General features: G+C 53.6%; 5 protein-coding genes across 5 annotated transcripts; 1 reads left to right on the forward strand and 4 right to left on the reverse strand.

Annotated features, from left to right (window-relative positions):
• Positions 1–62: 62 nt before the first annotated feature.
• N0V96_007420 (uncharacterized protein) lies at positions 63–689 on the reverse strand (the record flags this gene model as incomplete). The annotated part of the gene is made up of 1 exon (XM_053191564.1): positions 63–689. One exon carries the CDS (start codon positions 687–689, stop codon positions 63–65), a length of 627 nt encoding a protein of 208 aa, XP_053051126.1.
• Positions 690–2,048: 1,359 nt separating this feature from the next.
• N0V96_007421 (uncharacterized protein) lies at positions 2,049–3,142 on the reverse strand (the record flags this gene model as incomplete). Its single annotated transcript, XM_065758012.1, has 3 exons — positions 2,049–2,224; positions 2,373–2,511; positions 2,591–3,142. The coding sequence occupies 3 exons, from the start codon at positions 3,140–3,142 to the stop codon at positions 2,049–2,051; spliced, it is 867 nt and encodes a 288-aa protein (XP_065613535.1).
• A 717-nt stretch (positions 3,143–3,859) lies between these two features.
• Positions 3,860–5,491, forward strand: N0V96_007422 (uncharacterized protein; the record flags this gene model as incomplete). The annotated part of the gene is made up of 1 exon (XM_053191566.2): positions 3,860–5,491. One exon carries the CDS (start codon positions 3,860–3,862, stop codon positions 5,489–5,491), a length of 1,632 nt encoding a protein of 543 aa, XP_053051128.2.
• Positions 5,492–5,916: 425 nt separating this feature from the next.
• On the reverse strand, positions 5,917–8,804 carry SEC27 (Coatomer subunit beta'; the record flags this gene model as incomplete). Its single annotated transcript, XM_065758013.1, has 5 exons — positions 5,917–6,946; positions 6,997–7,160; positions 7,209–7,624; positions 7,674–8,643; positions 8,787–8,804. 5 exons carry the CDS (start codon positions 8,802–8,804, stop codon positions 5,917–5,919), a joined length of 2,598 nt encoding a protein of 865 aa, XP_065613536.1.
• A 1,000-nt stretch (positions 8,805–9,804) lies between these two features.
• On the reverse strand, positions 9,805–10,992 carry N0V96_007424 (uncharacterized protein; the record flags this gene model as incomplete). Its single annotated transcript, XM_053191568.2, has 1 exon — positions 9,805–10,992. One exon carries the CDS (start codon positions 10,990–10,992, stop codon positions 9,805–9,807), a length of 1,188 nt encoding a protein of 395 aa, XP_053051130.1.
• Positions 10,993–14,221: the final 3,229 nt, after the last annotated feature.

Consider the following 14,221-nt stretch of genomic DNA (forward strand, 5'->3'; position numbering starts at 1 on the left):
GACAGCCTATAAAGTTCAAGCCCGGTGCTCTCTTCCGTGGTGCAAGCATGTTCATTACCCTTTTACAAAAACGCGGCAACGCCAACGAAGCCAGCGGCAACAGCAGCGGCAGCAATCATGCCGGTCTGACGGTGTCCGGCGTTGACGGGAATCTGCGTCGGGCTATTGCGGCCGCTTGTCGCACTAACGCCGGCACCTGTGCCGGCGGCAGCTCCAGTCTTCCTTTCGCCAGTAGCAGAGGGATAATCGCCGCCAGCAGCCGTGGTCTTTGGTGCAGAAGAGCCAGATTCCGTAGCACCGTCAGTGGGTTCTGCCGTGCAGAGTGGGATCTCGGTCTCAAACTCGGAAAGAGTAGAGCAAACGGACACCGCCGACGCAATCGAGGCCGAGTTGGCGTCGACCCAGCTAAGAAGCTCCGAGGTATAGCTCGAGTACTCGGCGCTCAGCTCCGCAGGGACAGTGATGCTGCAAGGGTCGTTTTGCGGAGGAGCAGTCATCTCGTAGGAGAGGATCTTGGGGGGAGGAGTTGGTGCGTTGGCGTAGACTGTGCCTAGGGCGTTGAGGCATGGGTCGGCGGAGAGCTCAGTTTGACTGGGAACGACATCGCGACGGATGCGGTCCGGTCTGACGTCGAAGACGGCGGTCGCTGAGCCAGCCAGGGCAGCGATTAGGGCGGTCTTGGAGTACATGTTGAGGAAAGTGATTGTGAGATCTGGTAAAGACTGTTGGTTTCTGGTATACAAATGAACGTCGATGAATATGCTGTATTGTTGAAAGAATGGAATATGGTTGTTGAGGATACGGCCTTACCAGAGATCCGGGACTCGTCCAATAAATATATGTACAGACGAAGAGGGATCGGATGCCCCTGATTGCCCTGGTGTAGCTTAATCTCAAGCATGAAAATAAGGATTCCTGGCTTCAGTTCGCTGCCGTCGTCCACGGCCGTGCTCTCTACTTAGTGCGCATAAACGTTCAGAAAGATCAATCACGCGAAATACAAGCTTCGTGAGAAAGGAGCTGGGTGCTGTCAGAGCGGCATCCCGATGACTGACGGCGTCATCCTGGCTCTGGGGAGCATGTTAGCCATGGCTTATGAAGTGGCAACAAGCCCTTCAGCTAACCTAAAATACCCGACCGCGATGACTAGCAGCTTGTTTGTAGAAAGCTTCGGCTAAGGAACACTTACTTAAGAACTAATCTAGTTTCGTTTCGGTGTAAGATACTAAAATGGTCGGATCAGGGGAAATGGCGAAGCTAGTCTTCTGAGGTAGCTAGAGGATGTTTTGCTTCGAGCTATTTTAGGTTATTACACACTACTCAATAAGTCTAGTTGCTAATCGAAGAAAAGCAATCGGGAATAGGCACCAACCTCTTATTTCTCAAAAAGGAGATGCTTACTATTAAATAGGCTTACTGCAGTTTCTCTAACTATATCCACAATAACACAGGACATAGAAAGCAAGCTGCGCCGATCGCAAACTTCGGAGGACGTAAAGCCCACAGGTAAAAAAAACTAGAATAGGCATATGATATTTGGACATGGTCACGCCGTTCAGCTGAATTATCCCTCACGGAAGTACGACTTGTGGAGTGTTCCAGAAGGCTTGGTTTTGGCATCTATCTTAATTGACCCAGTGGCTACATACCTATAGGAGTGACTCGATAGGAGGGTCACGGTCTGAGAGAAAATATTTCCTGGCCACCATATTTAAGCAAGGTTCCAGCCTTGCGCCAATTATTTCTCGGCAATTCAAGCTTTCCCAGAATACTAACTGCCTGGCAGTCATTGGGGCCTCATGGCGTTCTTCGCGACTCCTTCAATCTTGCCCGTGCGCAAGTGGACTAAAGCTACCTAAATAAGGATGTTTCGAATGGCTTTGCAAATTGCTGGGAAACATAGCAAGTGATCTTATAGGTAATTTGTATAGGTAATGGAAATTAATCGAATCTAGTTCAACATGTACCCTCTCCGAGATCGTTGCCCAGTCTTGACCACGAAGTCGAAGTTTGCAACGGCATGTTGACCACAATATACAAAGACAAAACTATTCCTGGAGTCCAACGACGCCGACCTTTAGATAGTGATCGTTGCTCTCAATCTTCTCCCCAATCACACCACTTTTAAGCTCATCAATATCCCACTTGGCCCAGACAAAGCGTCCATGCAAGAAGCGCGCCTCCTCAGACGCGGCCCAGACGGCGAAGTTTCCAGCCAAGTCAACTAAAGGTCAGGTTTGATTAGCAAAATGCAAGAACCACTTCGCTGATCTTGGACTACACATACCATGATCAAATGGATAGATATCCTCGGGGATCCCAGCACTCTTGAAAGCCGAGGTATGTACCACGCCCGGGTGGAAGTTAAGAACCTGCATCTTCTCGGGGGGGCGTGTCCTTGGCAATCATCTGAATCAGCATCGTGCCTGCGTTCTTGCTGGCGCTGTAAGCAGGCCAAGGACCCGATTTGGTGAAGTTGTGACTAGCCTCCGTAGACACGTTCACGAGGAACTGTAGCCACTCTGTCAGTTCTGTAGGGGGGGGGGGGGGGGGTTTCTTCTTCTTCATATACTGCATCAAGGGTGCATACCTTTTGACGGCCTTCGCCGTTCTTCTGTTTGTAGAACCTCTCAGAGAGATCCAAGAGTGAGCGGACATTCATAGTGAAGGAGCTCCACACCTCATCTCTCCCAAGAGACAAGATGGGTCCATGTTCCGAGATCTTGGCAGCATTGAGCACAAGGACATCGATGACGGTGCCGTCCTCCTCGAAGCCCTTCCAGAGTTTCTCCACGTCTGCGAGATCATCCACATCGCTCGAGTATCCATCAAACCGCACCTCGGAAAACTCCTTCTTAAGCTCCGAGACTGCCTCATCGACGAGGTTCTGGCGGCGGCCGAGGATGATGATGCGCTTGGCATGAGCCTGCGCGAAGCCTTTGGCAATGGCGAAGCCAATGCCAGCTGAACCGCCGGTAATGAGGACTGTTCGTCCGGCCTGGGAGAGCTCTGGTCGAGAAGGGAAGATGGTTGGGTAGGCCTCTTTGTGCTCCTTCTTGGTGAAGGTCATTCCGGTTTCGTAGATGGAGGTGGAAGTTAGTGCTGCGAAAGCAGCGGCGCCAATATCACTGTCCATGTCCATGTTGAGAGTGGTTTGGAGGTCTCTTAGACGTATTTGGAGGGGGGTTAAGGTGGTATTGGTGTTGATACGATGTCAAAATGGAAGAAGCTGTTGATCTGGATTCAGTATCTAAGTAATACATCATTTGGCAGAATTGTCGCTGCCTTATATCATTTCCCAGTACTGTTGGTAACAAAAATTCCAACCCTTCATTATCACCAATTCAGTCAGCAAAGACGTGATCAATCGCCCAACGTTGTTGTAAATCCATCGTTTGTCATCATGTAAGCCATCCAAAACTGTTTTGTGATGGAAATCCGTTCTAATCCGACATGTCCAATCGCTGCAGCCGGAAAGCCGAGTCCGCAAAACACCCGCACAGAGTTCCCGCAAGTTTCCCGCAAGTCTTCCGCCGAAAACCCGCAAAACCCGCACCGGGCGCTGCAGAGTAGCCCCACTCCGTATACTTGCTGACGGTGTCCCGAGCCCGCGCCTTGGTTATTAGCGCTGACAAATGCCGTCATCCTCTCAACTCAAAGGATCTCCTGCCCGGTTTCTGCTTCAGCAATCAAAGTCTCAGGTCTATTGCGAGATCTTGGTGATGACAAACACGGCTTGATACAACGGAAGACACAATTCGATCGACCTGAGGTACCCAGCTCCAGTGAAGCCACAGCAGCTTTGTATCACGTCTCATCCACTCTGCTACCGGTACTGAGAGGAATCAAGCATCGCGGAATGACTCGCCTCTCCAAGCAAAAGGCATGCATAGCATGCACAGAATCCAAACGCCGCTGCGATAAAGGCCTGCCATCATGTTCCCGCTGCGAGGACCGCGACGTAGACTGCCAATATCCCGTCATAAAACGACGCCGGCGGCCCGAGACCCTCAAGCCGCTGCCATTCGCCGAGCCCCCGGCTTCGGCACCGCTCCAGCAACAGGACTCCATCCCGGCAACGATGCCAGACACCCTCCTCTTTGACGCATCCCCTCTGACAAACGGCATCTGGAGCATGCCCTGGTCAGACCTAGATTTCACCACTCCAAACCTCTACCTCTCGCCATCAACAACCTTCTCCCTGCCGCCACCAAAACCCGCAACAATCCCGCAGCAGCAGCAGCAGCAGCATGAACAACCATACATCGCCAAACCAGACTACCCCCGCCTCAAATCCTCCGTAGCCGCCTCGCTCGCAGGAAGCCAATGGTTCCTTGCCCCCCAGACCTGGAGAATAGACCACTGGCCCGCGCCCCCGCGCGACGCCTACCCCGTCTCCGTCCTGACCAACTTCACCCGCGGCCTGCAGGCCTGGGTGCGGCGGTGGGTGATAGACGGCCACAACCCCTTTATCCACCGCAGTCTTTACACCGAGGGGAATCACTTCCCATTATGCGTTCAAGACGCCTTTGCTGCGGCTTCGGTCTACTTCCACAAGACGTCTTTGAATGAGGCGTTTGTCCATCGTATCCTCGATGAACGCGTCACGGCTCTGCTGGCGAGTCAGCCTGTGGTGGTAGAGGGTGATGACTCCATTTCTATTCCGTTACTCGAGACGAGAGATCATCTAGCTCGCGTACACGCACTCTACGTCTACACCATCATCCGGCTGTTCGACGGCTCGGTAAGCCTACGCGCCGCGGCCGAGGAACACCTACCAACATTAGACCTCTGGTCAAAACAACTATGGGAATCCGCCAAAAAAGACGCCGACACTCTATACAGAAGCCAATGTCCCCCTTCAACATGGCAATGCCAAGCACAAAGGGATTCGGACCTAGCAGACCGAGTCACAGCAAACACCAACGCCGCCAACGCCGCCAGGCCAGGAAGAAATAGCAACGCCAAACCAAGCCACCCAAAAGAAGAAGTCTTCAACCGCGACCTCTGGACCTGGAACCTCTGGGTCCTCTCCGAATCTGTCCGCCGCACCTGGATCATCGTCGTCTGCACCCTTGGCGTGTACAACGCCCTCAAGGGGAAATGGGGCGAGTGCTCCGGCGGCGCCCTCTTCACCGCCCGCGCGGGACTCTGGGACGCGCCCTCGGCTCCTCGATGGGCGGCGCTGTGTCGGGAGACGTCCGGGAAGGGGGGCAGGACCGGGCGAGATAGAGGTGGCACCGGTGCCGGGGTGAGTGCTGCCGCTGATCGTCCGGGGGCGGAGTGCAGCGGCGATGACGATGGCAACGGCTGCGGTGATCGAAATCTCTTTGTGCCTTCGCTCGATAGCGATGGGCTGCTTCATAATGCAGCCGCGGCGGACGTTGATGAGTTTGCGAGGCACTTGTTTACATGTATATGGGGTCTTGATCGCGTTGAAGATTGGGCGTTAAGGACGGCTTCAGAAGGCGAGGTGAACTTGGTTTATTGAGGTCATATATCGTGGTTTCGAGCAACGCGATTGTCATGTCATCAGGACTCATCTGCCAGGCCTTTCGACAGAAGGACATGGATGACAAGAGGTCTGAGTTAATTACTTTGAACGACATGAGCAAAATTTTCGAAAATTATCACTCACGTCAGCGGGTGTGAGACATGCTCCAGATCACAAACTTCGAACCACGACTACTGGAAACTCATAATTTCAGAGACTTCATGTTATAATATACTTTTACATACGGATCTACTGGCGAGACCGTAACGTCATGTGACAAAAAAACATCTTCCATTTATTTGCAAGGCATGATCATTACCGTCAACGCCCGTCGAGGCAGGGCCATTCGACATCTAGGCCTTTTACGATCCCCGCACCGTCCCTAATCAAATTGCGTTTTGAGATACCGAGCACACGGCTACCTACTCCTCATCCTCTTCCGCCTCGGCCATCTCCTCGTCGGCCTCCTCATCGGCCTCTTCTGCCTCCTCGGCCTCCTCCTCGGCCTCCTCGGCCTCCTCGACCTCCTCAGTAGCGTCTGTTCCGTTGACCTTCGTGACCTCGGCAACTTGAGGCGCGGCGCCACCCTGCTTCTCGAGCTGGAGCCACTCGTCCCACTCGGGGAACAAGTCTTCGTCTTCTACCGGGGCACCGACCATCTTGGCGACGCGGCCCTTCTTGCCCTTCTCGAGGCTTTCCTTCCACTCCTTGACGACATCTGCCGTCAGACTGGGCTTGTATGTTTGCGAGAACAAAACAGCCTCCGCTAACCGTCCAGTCTTGGTAAGAATCTCAACGCAGCCAGCAACGTCGCCCAACAGCCACTTGCAGCTGAAAGCCACGTTGTGAGCGCCGGCCTCTTGCGCTTGGTCGGAGAGTTTTGACAGACCACTGCGGTCGGATGTGGAGGAGTAGAGAAGGAGCAATGAGCCAAGGTCCTTTGCGTGTGTAAAGCACTCTTGTGCCACGGCCACCTGCCATCCAGCAAGGGCAGCGTCTCCAACAGTCTTCCACTTGTGCTCAACATCTGCTTCTCTCGCCAACTCGAGAGCAGTATCCAACTGACCCAGTCCGAGAGCGAGGTCAAATTTGTGTTCGGGGTCGGTAGCGACCTCCAGTGCAAGCTCCTTGTGGCCCTGTCCCTCCAAGAAACGTGCAATCTTGTTGAGTTGGTCTGCAGGGATCGTGTGCAAAAGTTCTTGTGCAGTCTCCATATCGTCACGAAGAACCAGGGTCTGGTACTCGAGCACGGGCAAGGATAAGGAGAAGGAGGTGACACCGACATCCTTATCAGCCAGGTAGATTCTTGAATCACGCTGGATGTAACCCAGGATGTACATGGACTGATCGAAGTGGGATACCGTGTAAGTCTGGTCGCCCACAAGGTAGTTCAACCGGTTGGTGCTGTTGGTGTAGAGGAAGCAATCTCCAACCCACTCTCCGGTGCGGACACTACTTGAGCATTAGCGTCTAGTTGTTGGAGGCAAAGAAAAGCACCTTACCTCTCGTTGATGTCCGTGATGACCTCAAAAGCGGCCTCGACACCATCTTCGTCAATCTGGTTGGTTTGGACACCCTCGACGTAAGCCTCGCGCGAGAAGCGCAAGACGTAGAAGGTGTCTTCGCATGCGAGGGCGACCAATTCGCCACTATCAGACCAGTACACCTGTTCAAATTAGCCCACGGACTCGAAGCAGCGCGGCAAGAAACCAACCTCTCTCGGCTCGACCTCAATGCGTCTGACCAGACCACCGGTCTGCCAGTCAAAGAATGAGATACCCCCTTGGCCCTTGACACCAAGAAGGACACCTCCAGTCAAGCCTTCGGCCTGAAAACCGACATCGAGACCTCCCGCCTTCTCCACAAAGTTCTTGTAAACCTTGACGCTGGTTGCTGACTCCCGGATGGCGAAGTCGTTGGTGTTCTCCTTGGATGCCCAGACAAAGTCCAGCGCAGAGCCAAAGGCCTTGTTGCGCCAAGCCAGAGCCGTGTAGATGATGTATTCTCCATCTCCGCAGACTGCGACAAATCGACCATTCGGGTTGTGTACGAGGGTCGAGGGGTACACTTCGCAGGTACCGAGCTCCTTGACGGGAAGGGAAATGGGCTCATTGTCCTTGATCGAGGCATCTAGCAATGTTAGCAAAAGTACTAGCAGTCTAGATTGGACGCAACATACCTCCACCCTTGATAATGGCTGAGACGACTTCGTTGTGGCGAGCCCAAACAAGCTTTCCTGACGCGTCCATTGACACGGCGGGCTCCTCGCGACCCAGCTTCACAACGACAGCGCCATCGTCGAAACCAACGGCCACGCCCTGCTTGCCCTTCTGGTAGGAAACGCACCATGCGCGCTCTAGGCCGTAGTTGAGAGATTGCTCGAATCGGTATGTGTTGGCGTGCCATATCCTAATGGTGCCGTCTTCGGAACCGGAAATAATGACTGGCAGCTCGGGGTGATAGCACGCGAAAGAGACGTTATTCGTGTGGCCCTCGAGGGTGGCGATCAGAGATTTGGTGGTGTAGTCCCAGACCTTGACAGTGCGATCGTCGGATGTCGTCAAGAGGTAGGGCTTGTCAGAGTGAGGGTAGTAGTCGACGTGGTTGACACCCTTAGCCTCGTGGGCCTCGAGAGTGAAGTTGGGCGTCGCCGAGCCGAGACTCCAGATCTTGACAGTACGGTCAAGGGATGCGGAAGCAAAGGTGTTGGTATCCTTGGGGTTGATGGCGAGACCCATAACGTAATGGCCGTGGCCCTCAAAGACCTGGACGCACTTCCAGCCCTTCTCCCAGTCCCAGAGCTTAATCGTCATATCATCGGAGGCGGTCAGCACGAAAGGTTGTGTCGGGTGGATGGCGATGGCGCGAATGTAATCAGGATGGGCCTCGAAGGATGTGATCTTCTCTGAGGTGTTGTAGTTGTATACACGGATCTGGAAGTCATCGGAACCGCAGACAATCCAGTTCTTTCTTGCGACGAATCGGCCGGCTCGGACAGGGACATCGGTGAGCTCAAAGGTCTTGACGATCTGCTGGGTCTCGTATGACCAGATATAGACATGGCCGCTGTACAAAGTTGTGAGAATCCATGGCTCTTGAGGGTGGAAGTCGATGCCCTTCACCCGCTCGCTGCGGGCGAACAATTGTCGCTAGAAAGAACAAGTCAGCTACCCAGAGCTATTCAGGGGACAACAGGCTGGCGAGAGCTATGCAGCTGCAGCACTGGCTAACCCAATAGCTCTTGCTCGATCAATGCGCAGATTTGAGGGTTTCCATTCGGTCTGGTTCGTACCTTCACGTCGACCTTCATGTTGACGACCTATGCGTGTATACCAGCAAGGGAGAAAGTTGAAGGAAAGGTGATGGTGTCCTCGAGAAACGAAGTGGGGGGAGAGTGGTTCTTGCGCTGGGTAGGACGCCTAGAGGGGAATCATACGTGGCTGTCCGGCTAATTCGAAAAAAGGAGAAAGGTATTAGGAGAGGCCGCTGGAAGCCGGTCGCGGAGGAAAGATTCGGGGAGCCTCGTCAGCTTGTGTCGTGGGAATTGATGGCTTCCAGAGCTGTGGCAGTCGCAATTTTGGCCCAGTCGGTATTTCGAGCTTCAACAGATGTGTCCCTACCGTCGCCAGGTTCAGGAGCTGATTGGTGCCTGAATGATGTGGCTTTTGCCTAAGGCACAGACATTTTAGCCACGTAAGGTAAGGTAAGGTAAACTGAAGTGTCCATCAATCGCATTGCTTATCTTATCTGATAGGCTGAGCCACACCCACTTCTCCAGCCACATCATTGTTCTCTGGAGGCCGCACACCAGCCACTTGCACTCACATTCAAAAGCGGACAATCTTGATTCCTGAATGCCCTCAGACGGAGTTTGGCAAGAACTCACGACGAATATTTTTTTCCTAACGAGGGTTTACATGTATTCTAACCAGTGTAAGCGTAAGGGTTATTTGCCGATATATCAAATTGTTTTAGTGCACAAGTGCCCATCGTCAAATTCATGAAACGCAGTCGCCACAACTTCTGCAGTCGCGTAGATACATCATTAGTACGCTGGACTTACTGCTAGTTTTATAGGTCACAAATCACGATTCTGGAGATAGACGCGGTTTTCATTGATATGTTTTGTTTGATTTTGTAACTCAGATTCGTTAATCTTAAGCTTGCCTTATAGCTTGAGATTGCTCAGAAAAAGCGCTGGAATATGCGGTGCCTCAATATCCCCAAACTCCATGCTTGTCCCAGTGATATATGCTAAAACTCCGAAAATCATGCCTGTCAATCGTTACACGTCAAAGCTTTCCGGTGAGTCATTCCTCACTGTCGGCCTGGACCTTGCGGACGACGGCAGCCAGCATGGGGTGAATCTTCTCAGAAGACTGGATGCCGCAAATCTTGGTGACAGCCTCCTCGGGAGAATTCTCAGACATGAGCTTGGAGAGCTCTTTGCTCTCATCATCGCCCTCAACATCCTGGAAGCGGAAGGCCATCTCAGCTGCGCGGAGCAGAGCAGTGCAGTCCTCGCCCTTCTCGGCGAGTTCAGCTGCGGGACCAACGAAGCGCTCCTTGCGGCTCAGCTTGCGGAGAGGTGCGCGACCAACACGCTCAACAGCGTCCTCCAAATGGGGGTTGCCGATGCGACGGATGATCTTGGCGGCATATTCACGCTGAGCCTTCTCATCAATACCGTGCTTGCTAATGATCAGGTTGCTCGTCTCCTCAAGAGCTTTGCGAACCTCGGCCATGATAGCCTTGTCCTGGAGCGCATCGTAGACGGTGCGCTTACCGCGGTTGTAACCGTGGTAGGCAGCAGTAGCGTGTCCAGTGTTGACTGTGTACAGCTTGCGCTCAATGAAAGGAGCGAGCTCATCGACCCAGTTAATGCCCTCAATGCTGGGGATCTCCTCGAAGGGTGTACGCTCGACAACCCACTCGTAGAACTTCTCGAGAGTGACGTCGAGACCAGCGTTGGGGTCCTGAGCAGGGACAATGCGGTCAATAGCGGAGTTGGCATAGCGAGCACGCTCGTGGTGGTCCTCCAAGCGGTGGGCGGCAGTGTTGCGAGGGTCCTTGATGTGCTCAGCAAGGGTGTCGGTGGCGCCAATGGCGTTCTCGCAGGCAATGACAGAGATGGGTGCCAGGTCGCTGGGACGCTTGTCAATACCCTTGGCGATAACAGGGGCGATGAACTTGAGGATGTTCGGGCCGACGGAACACGTGACAACGTCAGCTGTGGCAATCTCCTCGACTAGCTCTGCCTCGTGTGTTCTTGAGTTGATGGCGCGGTAGTTTGTGATAGTGTTCTCGTTGGTGCCCTCAGCGCCGACCTCGATAACACGGTATGAAGGGGTCTCGTTCAGCTTGTCGATGAGAGCATCGGCGACGTCGGCGAAAACGACCTCGTAACCTGAGTTGTGGAGAAAGCAGGCAACGAAGCCACGGCCGATGTTGCCGGCGCCGAAGTGGACGGCCTTCTTAGTAAATTGTTGTGTTGACATGTTGGGCGTGTGTGTAAGGTGTGGGTATTGGAAGAGTGGGGGGTTTATTGGTTGGAAGTTGGAAATAGAGTAGAAAGCGGTTGTTTGAAGCCTCAGAATGTTTTAGTTTATCAAAATCGCTCAAGATCGAGAATGTGAATGAGATATTGTGTGAATGGTGGAAAGGATCTTTGATCAAAGGGGGGGGGAAAGGTTGTCTTTATAATCTGAGCGTGTCGCCTTCACGAGAAGGACCACGACGATGTAATGGACGGCGAGTGTGTCTGGGAAGGCACCATCGGATGGCCTTGACCTGTGAAAGGCTCATTTACAGTGGGGGCATCGGCTGGAAGGGGAAAGCATGAAGGAGTGGAGGGGGACCCATGCGGTACGTCGTCCATGACGGGACGTAAGGATGTGGAAAGGTTAACTCAGGTACTTCTGCATGGTGTGTCAGGCGTAAAGATACATCGAGGGCCGGGACGCCAGATACGTATCGTTTATGTCCTCCTTTCTCCCGCACTGAGATCATCAAGTACCCGGAGTACTAGGTACATCTGGCCGGGATCCCACCAAAAGAGTCTGTGTCAATGGTCAAGGACTGGCCCCAGAGCAATGACATAACGCCGCATCCCCCTTCAACCCCAGCCATGCCATCATCCCCAGTATTTCCTGGCCTTGCGGCGAATAGACAAGCCGGCTTTCTTGCGTCCATCCCGTCACCTTGTCCGCAAGGCTCCGCTTCATTGAAACAGAGTCGGCGCCGTCTTAGCTCTTTGGCTACCGCCCCTTGGGCCAACGAACATGCAGCATTTCGTCAACAAGTACGGAGTACAGCCTACCAGCCCCACTGAGGGGTGATTGCAGCGAGGGGCGTGTCGTCAGAGGAAAACACTATGGAGAAAGTGACAATGGGCGCAGTCCAAAGTGATGCAACCGCTGAGAGGGGACGAGGGTACGGAGTATGGGCCATGGAGGGGTCGCAGACTCGCTGCCCCTCCGCCAGGCTGGGTTGGACTTGGAATGGATGCCGATTGTGGATGAATGGGGATAGGCCTTGGGGCACAGGAAAATCAAGGGGAGAAAGGATGTCCATGGTTTGCATCCTTCGCCAATCATCAGGAGCCCTTTGTCGGCTGCCTTTATCCCTCTGCCATTGTTGAGTGTTCGCTTAATACCTGTTGGTTTGCAGATACACGGCAGAGACATCTCGATGTCAGCCACGTTGGCCTGATGACTGTATCTACATTGCATGTGAGGAATCATCTTGTATCCAGCACATACCGTGTGTTCAGAGTCACTCCTGGATTGCTTCTCTGCTGTCTTCGCTTCTGGCTGGTGGGAAGTTCTCGGCTCTCATGCCCGTCAGACAACAATAGAACAGGAAGGTCGACTGAGTCTGAAAAGGACGGTAGAGTGACAGGTAGTGGCAGCCCGGAGAAGCGAGTGCCTGAGGTACGCAGTTAGGCCCAAAACGGTCACCCGTGGCTCATCATGAGCATCACGTGTGCTGGGGGGAGGTTCAAGGGAGAGGTGTGCCTAGGCCTGTACGTGATGCTGAGTTTGTATGTCTGCAGGAATCACACACACATTGAGGCTTTTTGGTGCCCTGATGTTCCGGTGCATTAGCATTCGTTGTATCGCTTCGAAATAGAGCAGCCGAGACATTGATGCTGGCTGCTCCTGAATACTACAAGGTATTGTCTGTCCACGGAGAATACCGTACGGCCGCTGTATGAAACCCCTAGAATCCCTCTATCTCTTCGGTGGTTGTGGTGGATGGACGGGTAGGTGGACAAATGGATGGATTTCGATGCCGGTTCCGTCCGGTCTGGAACCGCGGGGACCCTGAAATATCAACAGCATGGTAGTCAACCCGGGACATATGGCTGGCCGCGGCAACGATCTAATGTGCTACGAAGAGACTTGGTGTTGCCGTTGGCAATAGCTATGGGCATCGAATCTTGCGCGTGGACTTTGCCGATGCGGCAGGTGCATCGAGGAGTAACAATACTGGTGTATTCGGCATCCGAATGGGTTGCCATGGAAGGGTACGAAGTAGTTTAGGGGAGCCATTTCTTCCCTTATCGTAGCATCTCGGATCGCAAATCGAAATCGTGGATCAGCAACCCGTTACAGACAAGTCGCACTACAATCTGCCAGGGGTTGGTGCCTCCGTGGCCTGTTCCTGAATTTCGCTGCGCTGCCTCACGATGAATGGTCCAACGCCTCGCCGAGAGGGCCGAGGAACCGTGGAAATTGGAGAATGCGTAGGTTTATTAGAGTGCATTCATAGGATTCGTGGCAGATGGAAGGGCCAGCCTGCCACTCGGCACAAGTAAGTTGGCTCAGCGCTATGCAATGCCACGTCCGATAATCAACCGGAGACTCGTCACAGAGTTAGATGAAGGCGGTATTGCTTCGATCGTGAGAGTTGGATATGGATCAGTGGTCGAATGAGAGGACAGCATCCGGGGGCCCTTCCTCGGTGGGCTTAATGGCCTATGTACTACGTACAGTCCATGGATACGTTCTGAGGAGTGCCCCTCCTTCTGTCCTTTTGGCGTGCCCCCTGCCCGTCCCTGCGGCTTGTGCTGGCGAAATGTGCGAAGTCAGACTCAGCCATGAAACGGGACGGATTACCGTGGAATCTGGAGCTTGAGGGATAAATTACGGCGGCGGCTGTTCTTCCTCGTCAGGCTTGTCCGCCTAGGGCGACCCTTGCCCGGGATGCAGGCCTTAAACGCGAGACTGCAATTCGCGGAGCTGTCGACATGGCGCCACCTTGAGGTTTGTCGTCGCCGCGCCCAGGCGATTGGGATCCATAATTTCTCGCTTTGTTGACGCCGACGGTGACCAAGAGGGCCAAGTGCAGCGGAGATTCGGAGAGATGGCCAGCGTGTTTGTCGTATACTTTGTACGGTGGCGGCAACTTTCTTGGGTTAGCAAGCCGCAGGCTGTGGGTGCCAGGAGGAACTGCGGCTCATCAGGACCAGTCATGGCTGGAGAATCCGAGAGCGATAAGACGACAAGAAGTGGAAATTCGGGCCTCAGGCGGTGTTTGCATGCTTCGAGTGCTTTTGGCCCGAAGATATGGGGCTTCATCGGCCAATACGGTCCGCTTCTTGAAGGTAGCCCCGTGGTGATGATTGGACCAGTTCGTATTGTACGGAAGGTGATGGATGGTGCAGTTTGCAGGAACCAGAACCGGCGATGCTTGGGCCCAAGGTTTGGAAGAACGCGGCACGGC

This window comes from Colletotrichum fioriniae, assembly GCF_027942845.1.
Source record: "Colletotrichum fioriniae strain IMI 355084 chromosome Unknown scaffold_8, whole genome shotgun sequence".
Classification (NCBI taxonomy): domain Eukaryota; kingdom Fungi; phylum Ascomycota; class Sordariomycetes; order Glomerellales; family Glomerellaceae; genus Colletotrichum; species Colletotrichum fioriniae.